The 14,941-nt window shown below is 34.3% G+C and overlaps 3 protein-coding genes across 3 annotated transcripts in view; 1 reads left to right on the top strand and 2 right to left on the bottom strand.

The window, feature by feature from the left end:
• Positions 1-6,731, bottom strand: part of LOC111003494 (serine/threonine-protein kinase SMG1) — a 29,291-nt gene extending 22,560 nt beyond the window's left edge. The window contains exon 1 of the mRNA XM_022274021.2: positions 33-6,731. Within this exon, the coding sequence (XP_022129713.2) occupies positions 33-6,573 (6,541 nt within the window). The 5' untranslated portion in view covers positions 6,574-6,731. The remainder of the gene's footprint in view (positions 1-32) is intronic.
• A 2,192-nt stretch (positions 6,732-8,923) lies between these two features.
• Positions 8,924-9,960, top strand: LOC111003472 (ribosomal RNA-processing protein 7 homolog A). Its single transcript, XM_022273986.2, has 2 exons — positions 8,924-9,105; positions 9,176-9,960. The coding sequence occupies exons 1-2, from the start codon at positions 9,075-9,077 to the stop codon at positions 9,925-9,927; spliced, it is 783 nt and encodes a 260-aa protein (XP_022129678.2). The 5' UTR covers positions 8,924-9,074; the 3' UTR covers positions 9,928-9,960.
• LOC111003470 (uncharacterized protein C7orf26) lies at positions 9,908-13,449 on the bottom strand. Its single transcript, XM_022273985.2, has 7 exons — positions 13,239-13,449; positions 12,873-13,171; positions 12,517-12,771; positions 11,946-12,087; positions 11,227-11,286; positions 10,938-11,152; positions 9,908-10,223 (listed from the first exon to the last, which is right to left on the bottom strand). Exons 1-7 carry the CDS (start codon positions 13,315-13,317, stop codon positions 10,074-10,076), a joined length of 1,200 nt encoding a protein of 399 aa, XP_022129677.1. The 5' UTR covers positions 13,318-13,449; the 3' UTR covers positions 9,908-10,073.
• Positions 13,450-14,941: the final 1,492 nt, after the last annotated feature.

Raw genomic sequence — 14,941 nt, 5'->3', positions numbered from 1 at the left:
TCCAACGGAGAATTACGGAATAGTGTACATACCTAAGCCAATGATATAACCGATGGTGCTCATCACGGCCATGGAATGGGAGTAGCGACGAGTCATGTGCCACCACTGGTCGGGCGAGACGCTTCCGCACCACAGCTCCCTCCAGAGTAGGTCACGAGGAGTCTCTGCAGAGAGAGCATCCAACACTTGCTTCAAAGTAGACGTGGGCCATTCCTTCCTATTCTCGGGGGATATTCCAGCCTCTTTCAAAAGCGGATTGAGTTTTTTGTAAAACAATTCCGACGGCCTTAACACGTTCGCGGTTTTGTTAGTTTTAGCCGTCAGCAAGGCGGCTTCTCTGTTCTGCCAGCGCTTATAGAGTGCAAAGAGTGGGGTGACGTTGTCCACCCAACTGATCAAGCCCGAGCGCGGTCCGAGCGGTATCACAGAGTAGTGTCGGGCTCTGTACGTTTGGTTGTTGTTGTCTTCACAGTCTCGTGCCAACATCGTATTAGTAATTGATAATAGCTGCATGATTCTTTCGTCTAAATGTAGATCTTCGAGTCCTTTGAATAAGTACGTATATGCTTTTCCGTCGGATCCATAGAAAACCAATTTCTTTGGCCTAGTTTTCGTGGGTAAAATAGCAACGTTGTTTTCAATGCATTTGATAGTTATTCTCACTGTTCTTTGATTTGTATGTAGACCAGGCATCGTAATTACGGTATCCTTCAGTTCCGATAGTACAGGGCTTATATCCGACATTTTTAAGAAGTATGAAGTTCTTTTGTTGACTTTTTGTTGCAATTTTAATTGAAATTGCTTTAGTGGTGCCCATGATTCTTGTGGTTTTTCCGGATTGGTTGGATTCTTAACTTTATCAATAACTTCTACGATTGTTGCTTGAAATTTGGTTTGAAACGATATCTCGTGTGGCGTCTCCGGTTTAACCGAAGTTATTTGATGAAGTTGTTCTAGCACAAACACAATCGGTTCGAAAATGATACGATGCTTTTCCTGGATAAGCTTCTCCTTTTCTTCAGCTACTAAGTTAGCGTTGTTTTGTACTTTGACTATTTCGTTTTCTAATTGCGATAGGCGTTTATTGAATTCGGAGTGGTGTTGGACCAGTGTGCCTAAGCATAATTCATCCCAAAGTAAGTTGATTCGTTGCAGCTCTTTCACTAACAATTTTACCTGAAGTATAGTGGTGGGCGCTTGTTTTGCAAGCGTCTGTTCCATATCCAAGAAACAAGAGTTCAACTCATTGTTAGATGTCTTGTCGCTGGCATTGTCTTCCATATCCAGATTATCATCGTCACTCTCAACATCGTCATTTGACAGATAAGATCGGGGAACGTGAAGTTCAGTTATGCTATTTTGTTCATTTTCAACAGCTCCCACGACAGCTGGAAATGTAATGAGATGTGGAGTATCTTCCGCAAGGCGACAAAGTAAATCCGACACACATTTTCTAACGTAAGTTTCTGGGTGATTTAAACGGGAAAACAATTGGGGAATAATGACCTTCCAGGGTTGAGTAGGGGTATTTGCAAGACCAGACTCGAGAACACTCTGCAGCTCCATAGCATGTTTAACTATCAGCCGAAGTAATCTAAGTGTAGCATTAACTACAGCATTTTCTCCACTGTGGTTAATATAGTCTGCGGCACAAATCAGTTGCAAAAATTTGAAATAAGCATCGGCTGAGAGTTCAAAGTACGAAAACACTCTTTTTTGAGCCTGTCGCCAAATATCCACCAGAAGTGCCAGATGTTCCGGGAATGCATTATTTAAAGATGGTACAGTGCGCAACTGATTTTCAATCATCTCTGAAGTATTTATTTCGTTCCAATCAATGTCGTCTTCATCACAAGTAGCTTTCGTTTTAGATAATATTTCACAAACAGCCTCGAAATCTTGCGGCGAGCAACCAATCATTACGCTTTCAATTTGCAATTTGTCATTATCCGTTAATTGTTCTCCGGTTTTTGAGCTGAATTCAACCATCTTTCGACCCCATCTGAAACACCATGCGGCAAAATTTGCCCAAGCTTTTGCTAAACCAGGACATTGATTAACACCAAACTGCAAAAGTTTTCCCACCGCCGAGTCTGAAATGGGTATTACATTTTCTGATATGTTGTTATCAACCAAGCCAATTTCTGGAAGAGCCGAAACCAATTTAGTTAACGGTGAATCATTTTCTAAAACATTATCGTTTTCATTTTGAACCCATTTTGATAATGTCAACAACATTCTTGTAGCTTTCTCTCGAAGCTCGTAACTGTGTTCACCTATTGCTAATCGCTGAGAAAAACTTAGAGCAATACTAGCACATAAATTAATGGCAGCTAATTTAGATTCTTCTTTAGCGTATGTAACTTTACACAATTCAGTGAGAGCAGTGGCGTTATTTAAAGTCCAAATATCTATTTCGTAAATATTATGCGACATTAAGAGAATTTCTGACAAATCTTCCAGGTTGTGTATGTTAAAGGAAAGTTGAAATGAGACATTATTTCTAAAATGCTTTAACAATTCTTGCTTCGCCATTTTTAAATTTACGTTCTTTCTTGCACTCTTTACAATATCTAATCTTAGACATTCATTGTAAAATATATTTTCTTCGGTCATATTTAGCTTCATGAAATATTGATTCCACCACAAAACTTTTGTGAGATTTTTCATTTCAGTTCCATATCTGCATTCCTTGACGATAGACGGTTTAAATGGATTCACTACAGTTTTTCCCGATTTTAAACTTTGAAGCCCATGGTTAGCTAATTGAATAACAGCTATTTCTTTTAAGAAATTAATTGAATTATTTCTCGCAAATTCTTCTGTACTTGAATTAAGTAAGTTTTCACGCACATTTAATAACGTATCGTATAATTCATTATAGTCATCATGGAATATATTTATAGCCATTGTAGTCAGATCGGAATCTAATTTGCTAAGTAAATCCTGATATGAGCAAGCATGTTTAGGTATTTCCTTAATTTCAAGATCTAAATTATTCCAGTCACAAAGATTACCTTCCATATTTTCTTCAAACAATCTCAATGTATTATATTTATCAATGTCTATTTCATTATTTTTATCAACAGTTTTTAACCATTCAGTCAGTTCTTCCCAATTTTGTAAATTTTTGTAGCTATCTATAATGTTATCATTTACAAATTTTCCCAACCTACTGTCACTTGAATGTGGGAAATCACCATCAATATTTTTAAGGTCATTAAACTTGTTGTAGTATTCAATAGCCATTTCATACCTACCATTGGCTTGTTCAGCTGCAGCTCGAAGCCATGATAGTTTTATATCAAAAGTTGTTTTTATCCATATATATAGCCCATGCAATACCTCAGGCTCTTGTAACTTTATAAGTGCTTCTGCCAAGTTGATTACAATTGCCTCAATATCAATATTAGATTTGTTTATGGCATTTTCAAGTAAAAGAGAAGCATGGTAAATGGTTGCTCCATAATGGCCTGCATATAAGCTTACTGCCAATGCTGCCGGTCTCACTCTGTTCTGCCATTCCCGGCAGGTCGGCCAATTAGTATGAAAAAACGTTTTTACGGGTTTTGCAACTGCTGGCAATACAGAGGCTGTGCCTTCAGCTGCATTATATGTATATTTTTCTAAAAACATCATAAACTCGATAAACCACCGTGCTCTGGTTAGCTCTACAAGAACCAAATTTAATCTGGACTCTCCGGCAACATATTTTTCTTCATTGGAAGATATTTCCCTTGCAACTCCTTTTAATGCACTTTCAATTTTTGTGAATGTCTCTTGGGGTTTTCCTAAAACTGTTCGGAGTTTAAGCGAAATACAAGTGTGTGCAGCTTCAGACAGAGCCCAACTAACACATATCCCTGAGAAATTTGTAGCACTTTGTCGGAAAAATAAAAGATTTGTTTTCTCATTTTCACAAGACTGCAAAGGCCATGATAAGTTAAAAATTTCAAATAAAAATTGTTTATCATTGTCTCTGACTGCCACCAGGCAATCTATTATCAATTTAAAGTGATGGTTGGGTAGTGTTGAAAATGATCCTTTCATAAGAAACTCCCTGAAAGAGTTAAATTTGGTATTACAGTTAATGACAGAAAAACCTTCCTTGCGAGATGTATATAATTTTACAATTTGTTTGTCTAATTCTTGTTGCACTATGTCCCATGGAAGCTGAAACAGCACATCCTTACAAAGTTTTGAAACAACTTTATTCCTATTATCTAGGTGAAGTATACAGATCACCGTCAATGTCTTCAAGGGTATAACATTCCAGGTCAGACTCTGATTTCTAAGTAAGTAAAGGCAATTTTTGATAATTTTAAGTACCAGGTCATTGTCAAAACTGTAAGCCAAGTTTAACATATTTTTTGTCAAAATGAGGAATTCTTTAGATAAGCTGACTATAGGTAAATATTTGTCTAATTGACAAAAAATATCTGAAATCCAATTAACAATAAGTAACAAAGTTTCTTTGTGGACCTGTTCATTTAGAACAATACTTAAAGTGTGTAGAATTATGCCTAAATGGCCACAAGTTGGGCTGGTACTAGAAACATCACCCAAACTTAGATTTGACAGCCCAAACATATCATTCGTTCTTTGGTGAGTGTTTGTCACAAGATCACTGGATGCTATGAAATGGTTATTTTTTTTGCAATGTGAATATAGCAAATAGAGTATTGAGTACTGCAGGGCTGGTCTGTCTTTTGTAAGTGTTATATTGTGAGGGCACATCTTTATTGCCAGTAACTCTAAAATACTAGGTTGTAAGGCCCACATTCCAATAATTGAATTACTAGCATTTGCCAAATCTGATAAACACTGTAGATAAAATACTATGTTCCTTTCAGCATCATCCTTATTCAATAATTCAGAGTACTCAACATTCACTATTTGTAACTCTGGAATTATAACTGAAATTGAATTTTGAATATCAGTCAAAACATATTTATAAGCTTCTTGAAGCAGTGGAATGTTCTTGAGATTTAGTAAATAGCTATAAATTGTCAACAGGCTTTGTAAAATCTGTACATTTTGTGAAAATCGCAATGGTTTCAACAGTGAATCGGGACCGATGGTTTTCGATATGAAATCAATAGGTAGATTTGATGAAATCTCCTTAATTGAGGTTGATATAAGATTAATTACACTAAGGCAGATACTCTCTTCCATATGCAAAAACATTTCCATTTCACTTGATATTAATGAAAACAAGGCGGGTGCACAAGCTGATGACTTAGTCTGTAAGAAGCCTAGTAATAGTGTAACACATTCATTGCCTGATAAGATTAAATCAGTTTCAGCTTCTGGTTTTAAGACTATGGTTAATACCCGAAGAACCTTAGTTAAAGCATCAGAGATGAATGTCCAAGATACTGAATGAGACACAGTGGGACTTAGCAAAGATCCCAAACTTTTCACCACTGTGTTGAAAACATTGAAGAATGATCCAATCTTCTGCATGCATTCTTCAAGAGCAGTCTCTTCATCTTTCTCACTTCTATCATCTATCCCAGAATATGCAAGCATGTCCTCAATAAATTGATTTAGTAAGTTGACAGAAAATCCCACATCTGCTTGCCAATGTCTGCTAAGTTTGAACAATGACTGCAGAGCAAACGCTTTTATCTTCTTTGGTTGGCCATTGTCTACATGCCACCCAACCAGGATATCAACAGTATCAACAAAATGATTTGCAAAATATTCTGGATAGGAATTTGACAATACAATCATTGAATCAATTGCTGCCATAAAAACTTCACAAGAATCAGTACCTTCTATTATCACCTGCAGTCTCTCTAATGCCATTTCAGCATGTTCTGTTATGTTAGGGGTTTGTAGGTCCAACTGATAAGTTTCTAAGAATGATAAAGTTAACAAGTGCTTGATAGAACTGTTATGTACATTGTATGTAGAGGCAATCCAATCGAGATGTTTCCGAAAATCTGGTCCCATAATATAACCAATCCTGCCCAACACAGCTGCTGCACCTTTTTTAGTTTCTATACCTGGAGCATCATATAGGACATCTAACAGTGACTCAACTAATATATCATAAGATCTTCTAATATATCTAGAATTTTCTGGTAACATGACAGCCTCTTGAAGCTTACTGCATATTATAATCGATTTTTCCACATCCACTTCCGCACATAACCGACGTAATAGCTTCGATATTCGGGGATCTTCAGGTAAATTAACAACCAGGTCTGACCGTTCATAAAATTTACTGTTCCCTTGAGGCCAAGTTTCATTATTCGTTGCAGCTAACGATTCGTGATATTTAAAGGGATTTTCATCACGTTCGCACCGTGGCGGGAAACCGCCACGACCTCTTGTGCCCCCTCTACCATAGCCACGAGAATGGCGAAATTCAGATACACGACCTCGGGTTCGAAAGCGAATATCTCTCGGACCTCCGAATGACGAGGAGGCATCATATAGCCCAACATAACCTCTGACATTATCATCCGCTGTGTTTTCATGTGTAATTTCTTCACGGTCAGGACCCTCGGAATCCTCAGATAACTTGAGGTTTTTAATTTTACTGCTTGCAGTGGTAGATATCATCACTAGAATTTATAGTAATTTTGCCAATGTTATTACACATGGCCGTAAAATTGAATAAAGTTTATGTAGAAAAACTTTCATGAATACAAATCACAATTCACAATCGTTTTCATCACATTTCCACAGACTAATGCTAAAAACAAGATACTAGATCAGCATTCAGCATTGCTAAAGCAAAAAATTACAAAATTTACAGACTACAATTTTTTATTAGGGGAACTTTTGAGGTGTTTTATCTCAAGAATCATCTATTTTTATAGAGGATTCATATCACTCAGGACAGTCTTAGATTAACACTCTTTTGTGTAAATTGTTAGGATATGTCCGACCGCTACTTGAACAGCAAATGCAAGTTGCACTCTAAGTTTGCTGTGTTGCTACACTAATTTTAACTTATTTAATTTCGATAATACATTGTAAGTAAAATACTTAATCTAAGCATCTTAATTTCATTCTAAATCCTGGGGCTTAAGCAAGATGCTTTTAACAGTAGTGTATCTAGAACGGCGAAAACTAAATTCTTAAAGGACATATTAATTAGTTCCGACCTCGAAGTAGTCCTGCATTTGAAGTATGCATAATGTATTTATATATATATAAATGTATAATGTATTTATACAACCAGCGTTCTAAATTCTTCATTATCCACCACCCTTTAATTATTGCAAAAGAATGATCCTGTATGCAATTATAAGTTTTTATTTATCCCCATTAGCTGCAATGATATTATAAAAATATTTAAACTGGTACAATAAAAAAAACCGAAAGATCTTTGGAGTTGGCTATAAAATTTAATGAATATATAGATTGTGGAGTCTTTCCAGACCAGATGAAGCTTAGTAAAATCACATCGTTATTCAAAACGGGCAGCTTCGTACACTTGTAGCTTTATACAGCAATCTTCAAATGGAATACCTTTATTTGCAATTGCTGCAATTCTCCTTTTAATTTGCTCATTGTGGGTGCTTTGTTTATTTGTGTAGCTTCTTGAGTTATTTGAGTGACAGTGCGTTCAGAAATACCTGAAACGAACAAATTACGAAGGCCACAGCCGAAGGTTTAAAAAAAAAACAAATGTTTAAAACTAATTTATTTAAAATAAAAATTACAATTAAAATTACAGCTAATCAACCCGATGTATGGAAATTGAATGCTAACTAGCTAATTATATAAAATAAAGAGACTCGAAGAGGCTATATTGCTGACACCGCATAACGTGAGGCACGTGTAATTCTTATAACTTGCGACATATGGATTCCGCTGACATCGTGTAATTTCAGGGACGTGTAATACTTTATAATATTGCGAAATGCAGATTCCATAGTATAGGGCTACGTAACAAACATATGTATGAATATCCAATAATATACTAATATAAAAATACCCCACCTGGAGGCAAAATACCACGCAATGGTCACCCCAAAAATTACCTTGTCAAGAAAGCAACCCGAGCCCGACCCAGGATGACCAGTAAACCATGGTTTTTGAAGTTAAAGTTCTAAAATTGTCACTTCTATCATTTCTGGAATGCGTTTAGGACATACACCGACTCATTTAGCAAGGATTCGTGTTGTTGACAGTTATATTAATATTTGTGAGTGTGGAGAACATAATATTAGTGACCTCGACCATATTTTCTTTTCTTGTTCCCAGTATGACCTGAATTCTTTCTGAATTTCTTACAATAACGACATGGTCCGTTTCCGACTAAAATCTGCTGCCTTTTACTTTATCCTTTATTGTATTATAATGTATTATCTTGCTTCATAATCAATAATAATATTAAGATTTAATATTTATGTAAATATGCTTTTAACTAGCTTATCCCTTTGGTTTTTTGATATGTTTCTCGCGTTTAGTTTCCCTAGCTTTTACTTGAAACTGGCATAAACTATTGCCATAAAAAAAACCCGTGCCCGTACTTTAGAAAATGGAACAATCCTTATTGTCCCGTTCTGCACCCGCTCTGCGGTCTTCGTTCACAAGAACGTTGCACCTTTAGAACAATCTCTCGGCCAGTACTTTTATTGAATTTTGGCATGATGATTACAAAATTTGATCAATAAATACGAATAAAAACACAAGACACTCAAAACGCTTACTTCACCTGTCACAACAGCATGGCGGCCTGGGATTAGTTCAAATTTTGGCTTTGGCTCTAATAACACTAGGAAACTTACACAGTATATTGTATCATATTGTGTATGTGTAATAGAGTAACATTTTATGGCCTGGATACACTGATCTTATTGTATACCTGATATATTATGTATGTATAATTCGTTACCAGGTCAAAAAATCTTTAAAAAAGTCTTTAGTTTTTGGGTGCATACTGCATAACCTATATTGTTGTTTAGCTTTGTCTATACCGAATTACTTATAATTATATATATGATTCAAAGATTGGTTTTAATTTATAATTTATTATAATATTTATTATAATAATAAATAACTTTTAAACCAAACCAGATATTAATCCTTAAAAAAATTTGGCTGCAGATATGAAAACTCAGGTCAGCTTTGATTTCAAAGGTATGTATGTCATTTTCAGTCTTCGTTTTATTCATTAAGTCTTAATCTTAATAGTTATCATATTTTCCAGCTTTACAACTTAAGATAAATGACGGATCTACAAATCCTCACATGATATATATAAAGGAACATTTAGTGAGAGATCACACAGCAGACAAACCTTCGGGTCGTACATTATTTATTGTGAATGTACCGCCATATGTTGACGAACTAGGCATAACCGATGCTTTCAAAGAAGCTGGCACTATTCAATCTGTCCACTTATCTGAAAAACCTAATGCAATTATTTCAAACACTGATAAATTTATAGTGGGCTCATGTAAGCCTTCTTTCAGAGTTTGTTACTTAGTATTTAAAAAAGTTGCTTATTTGCAGAATGCTTTAAAATTAAAGGAGCTTCAACCAATGAACTTAAATGCAAATATTTTTCTAGGAATAAAAAAGTTTATACATGAGTATAATGAATCAGTTTTAAAGCCCATGGAACTAAAAAATAGAATCGAGATATTTATGAAAAGGTGTGATGAGAAAAATAGGAAAGAAATAGATAAAGAAAAGCAATTGGAACAAGAAGATGATGAAGGTTGGATTACAGTTACAAAGAGAAGTAAAATTCAAAGCTTTGCTCGAACTGAAAAAGTTGAACACAAAATAATGGCTAAAGAGAATAAAAGTAAGAAAAAGAAAGAATTAACCAATTTCTACTCATTTCAAATAAGAGAGTCCAAAATGAAACACATTGTTTCATTAAGACAGAAGTTTGATGAAGATAAAAAGAAGATTGCACAAATAAAACAAAGTAGAAGATTTAAGCCATTTTAATTTCTTCCCAGAACAATAAAACTTTAAAAATTATTACAGCTTGTTTCATCTTTTTTTTTCAAATTAACAATTGCATTAAGTTTTGGTTTACTAAATTCAGCACCAATTATTGTTGCTTGTTACTATAAATTACTTATATAATTTCTCTACACACATTGATGTTTCCGGATGATTATTCGAAGTAGTTTGTTTTCAGGAAGTGTGTCTAAAGAAGCCAGGAGATTACTTATGTTTCCATACACACAATTATTTGCTAAAGCCACTTGGACTGCTTGACCAATTCTATCCAAGCATTCCTAAAATTATGTTAAAATTAGTCTTGTAGTTTATCAATGGAAAGCAGACATGACAATACAATATGTAATCTGATATTTATATAATGAGGACCCAATCTTGAGTACTAGGATAAGCACATTAGTCACATGCATAACACCTCATCATAATATTGCTATGAAGGTTTTCAATAAATAGTAGTTGAGTATACATGATTAAAATAGAAAATACTAAGTTAAGATTATGTAGTTTTTTTTCTTTTTAAACTGTCTAACATTAAGCTAGTTCCACCTCAACCAATAGAGCATAATCGTCTAATTTATTGAGTAAAAGGTATGGAGTATATGTATGAAGTTTTTATCTAAGTAAAATTACATACAAGTATTTTATGTTAAGAAAGTCATTGCTAACACACCAGCGTTGGTACTGTTACTCTGAATAGTATTAGCAATGATTTTTGGCACTGCAAGTTCTCAAGTATACAACATCAGCACTACAGTTATTAAGAGAACTACACCAAAATGAATGCTACTTGAGTTAATTTATTCAATCATTTAGGTAACTTAATGTAAGCACTTATGAAGGGCTACGACCTTTAGTGGATCACTACATCTCAGATATGCATATTTTCTAGCAACTGTTATTATATTAATGATGAGGCCTCATTAAATGAAATGATAATTAATACTAATATAGTTTTTTATAAATAGTATGAACATAAATGTTAATCTACTCACCTGCAATTTTTTGTCATTCTGTAATTTAAAGCCTCTTTTCACAAGTTGGTGTGCATATGATTGAACCATTGGTGTCAAAGATACTAAATGTTGTGCATTAACTGATGCTGTGGGCAGATGAGATCTTTTTCCTGCTCGCAAGCTATTCAGAACTGCTAGGTGTAATTTTGTGTATAGCTCAGATTCTTTAATATAATTTGTTGTTATTGGTTTTACTAAAAAAAACTATACTATAACATGTTACAGATTAATTAACTAAAAAATATTTAAATATATGACTAAATTTTACCATGTGTTTCCCATTCTATTTTTATCTTCTTTATAGGTGGCTCTTCTTCCACAGTGTTTGCTGAGAGGAAACCAATGCTTTAACTTCCATAATAAAAAACTGTTGTATAGTATTTGGCAAGACTATCTTACACCTGAACCCAATAATTTAACCATAATTATATACAGATTGTTTTCAATCTGAGATCAGATTGTGGCAGTCGATTGATCTCTTATCTGCATCCCTATAACCAAACCCTACGAAGACAATTCCAATTTTTTGGGACAGATAGAATGCAATCTCTTCGATCTTTAAATAAACTAAAGAAAACCATACAAATAGTATTAAAATATACATGTTTAAGTTTAAAGTATATCAAATAGCTTTTTAATTATTTTAAAAAATGGTGTTAGTTAAAATCATAAGATAGGATATTGGCACAGTTGAACTGTCATTTTCATACAAAGACCTATCCACATACAATGATCTGGCCTACCATTGATAGCTTGTATAGACAGATGGCTATTACAATCCGTTGATTGGTTATTGGCACATTTTTATCAATATTTGGATTAGGATGTATATCTCAGATTGTCAAGAATCTATTGAGAAAGGTTATTGGGATTGGGGGTTAAACTGTAGTGTTCAATTTCCTATATCAATAGATATTATATTGATCATTAAGTGGTGACTTAAATACACTCTGATAACAATTCGCCAATACCTATAGTTTTACTTACTATCCTGTACATAAAGAGAAGCAAGAGCACACCAGTGTATTAAACCTGCCAATGGTGTGACAACTGCCATGGGAATAGCACCAACTGGCAGAGCTGCTGGATTCAACTGAGCTGACATACATAAAGTTGGGTTTGAATACACCTAGAAAATAATGATTGTTTTTTCATACAAAACTAGGAATTTACATTTTGAAATATATTTATTCAGGCATAATCATTTTATTTTAAAATGTACTTTCATATTAATAAGTTAAGAGCACAACCCTACGGCTAAATTTTATTGTAAAAATAGAATTATGGAGCCCTGAATACATGAACTATCTGGCATAAAACTATTTCAATCTAGTCATTCCTTAAATTTGCATGTTAATCCAATTATAATATATATATTGGCCTATATTATTATAGGTCACAGACAGCACTTTCCTTGATGACCTGAGATGATGATAATCTGTTATATATATAGCATCAAATGAGCACAACAAACAAAATTAGCCTTTAGAGACTAGAGTGTGGAAATTGAGTTCACACTATTACTAAATAGCATCCATTACAATTTTCAAGAACTCACCCATGATGTAATAATTTCTAGTAAATTCTTAGGTGGCATTTTGCTGGCACCTTGGCTGTCACACATATACAATTCTGTAACTGCTGTAATAAAGTTTGATACAAACTGAGGTGCAGTTGTTGCTAATGATTTTAAACAATTCTGATTAGTTGTATTTAGGTAGAAATGATCTTGTATAACACTTTGAGCTAATTTCAGAGATTGTGGTGATGAACAGCCCATTTGTTGCAGCCACACACCTAAAGCAAGCAATACCTAGAATATGTACATTAAAAGTTTAAAATTATTTTGTTACATACATGAATTACTTATGTAAATAAAGTATGCATTTACAAACATAATATGTTATGGCTTACTGGTGTGCAAGAAGCTGATACAGCCATGCTTGCTAAGATACTAAGAATCTTTAATTTTCTTTGACTTTCCATGCTGCCAAAAAGTGATAAAAATATTGTGTTTTTTGTAGTTTCATTATCACAAGCTGATATGTATTCACTAAGTATATCAATGAGTTGAAGCTCCTGTAAAGGATTAAGACCATTTCCGCGACGGCCTCCGCGACGGTCTACTTCACAAAAAATAAATTCAGAAGTTATATCCATGGCTATGTCTTGCTGTTTACTAGAGGGTGCGGAACGCCCTATCAGAAGTTGTTCTGAAATGATACGAATATACAAAATTTCAATTATATGAAAAGAGTAAATTAAATAATGTTAATATACCCATTTTGAGGAGCGCTTCTTTTGCACAGGCAGGATATTCAAACTTTCGTATCGCATGTTTGAGATCAGATGCTGACATTTTTTATTGTAAAAATCAGTACGAATTACAAATATAATTTAAAGACATAAAATATATAACAAGCCTATATAATTTTTTCATTGACTTGTGATCTCAGTTGTTGTGATAATGTTATTGACTTTTTTTTTTAGGAGTTTATGGCCTGGCCCTGGTATTTAGACAACATCTAGGTCAAGTTATTGACTAATAAGTCAATAACAATTGTTTCAAAATTCAAAGAATAAGTACAGCATAGATAAGAAACCGTGTAAAAAAAATAATGTACACCTATGATCGTACTATGAGTAAATGAGTTTTTAAGGCACATCTAGCAGACACAGATGTTTCAAATTTAGAATAAAATTAGCGTTTAGTCAATCGCACTAAACAATCTACTATACTAATATTATAAAGAGTACATTATGTTAACAATAGCCCTTGTAGGCCTTAGCCTCCTCAATTACACTTCCGCCATCGCATTCTTTCTAGTGCTTCTCGCGTCCAATTGCGAACCCCTATTATTTCTAGGTCCTTGACAACTCCATCTTACCAACACAGTCTCGGTCTAGCGGGTTTTCTGTTGCCACCGGGTTGTGAGTTTAGTAAGGACCTTGGGGTTCTGACGTTCGCCATTAAAAAAACATAAGATCATCTTGGTATTCCACGTCATTAAATTCCAGCCTGTTGGCATTCATTCAATATCTGCAAAGGCCAAAGTAGCAGCGGTTTGCTATCTTGATGCGTCTACTAATCTCTCGGCTGGGATTGTTGTGACTAGTCACCATTGAGCAAAAGTAAACAAACTCCTCACATTTTTTAAAGCTTACATCTTTCAGGACAAAAGGATTTCCTGCTTCTAATGGTGTTGTCATCATATGTTTTGTTTTTGTCTTGTGCTTGTCACGCTTCCATGCCTACTCTTCAACGCCTGTCTAAGGCGATTGATTATACGTGGTAAATATTCATCGACATTTTAGTCAGCCGTATAAGTTTTAAGGTAAGGTTCTCATGTAAGAGTCCATATAACTCCAGAGTTCGAATGTTCTGGCTGGAGCCATCATCGTGGCATTTCTAATAGAATTTTTGTTTTACTGAAACATAAATATGTGGGTATATTTTAATAATATTACATTACTATATTTAAAAAATGCATTTTCATTTGTAACAAAACTTATAGCCGGACTAAAAGTAGCTATTAGACGGATCAGAACGATGGATTTTTTTACTCCATTATGTGTTCCGAAGGTCCATGTTAAAAAGAAGCGCGAAGAGCTGGATCTCCGTTACACTAAATTGGACTGGTTTCACCAAAAAGGATAGCATTCCACGTTAGCAGTACAAAATAAATTATTGGTCTACAAACTATCTATTTGAACTAGTAAATGAGTGTAAGTGTAGGTACGTTAATATTAAATGCTATTCTCTGTTAACGGAAAGACACTCTAATTCAGAGAGTGAAAAAGAAATAGAACACAAGAACAGTGTGTCTTCCCGTTAATAGAGTTATTAGACACTTTTTTACGATAAAAATCCTTTTTATCGTAAAAAAGGTAGTCAGGTTAGTCTTAAATTACTTATTAGTCTTAAGTTAGGCTAGGTCGTAATGTTTCATGATGTCTTAGTATAGACGCATTTATACAAAAAA

The sequence above is a fragment of the Pieris rapae genome, chromosome 13 (genome assembly GCF_905147795.1).
Source record: "Pieris rapae chromosome 13, ilPieRapa1.1, whole genome shotgun sequence".
NCBI classification, from domain to species: Eukaryota; Metazoa; Arthropoda; class Insecta; order Lepidoptera; family Pieridae; genus Pieris; species Pieris rapae.
Note: the sequence above shows the minus strand (reverse complement) of the source record. Positions and strands in the feature narration are given on the sequence as shown.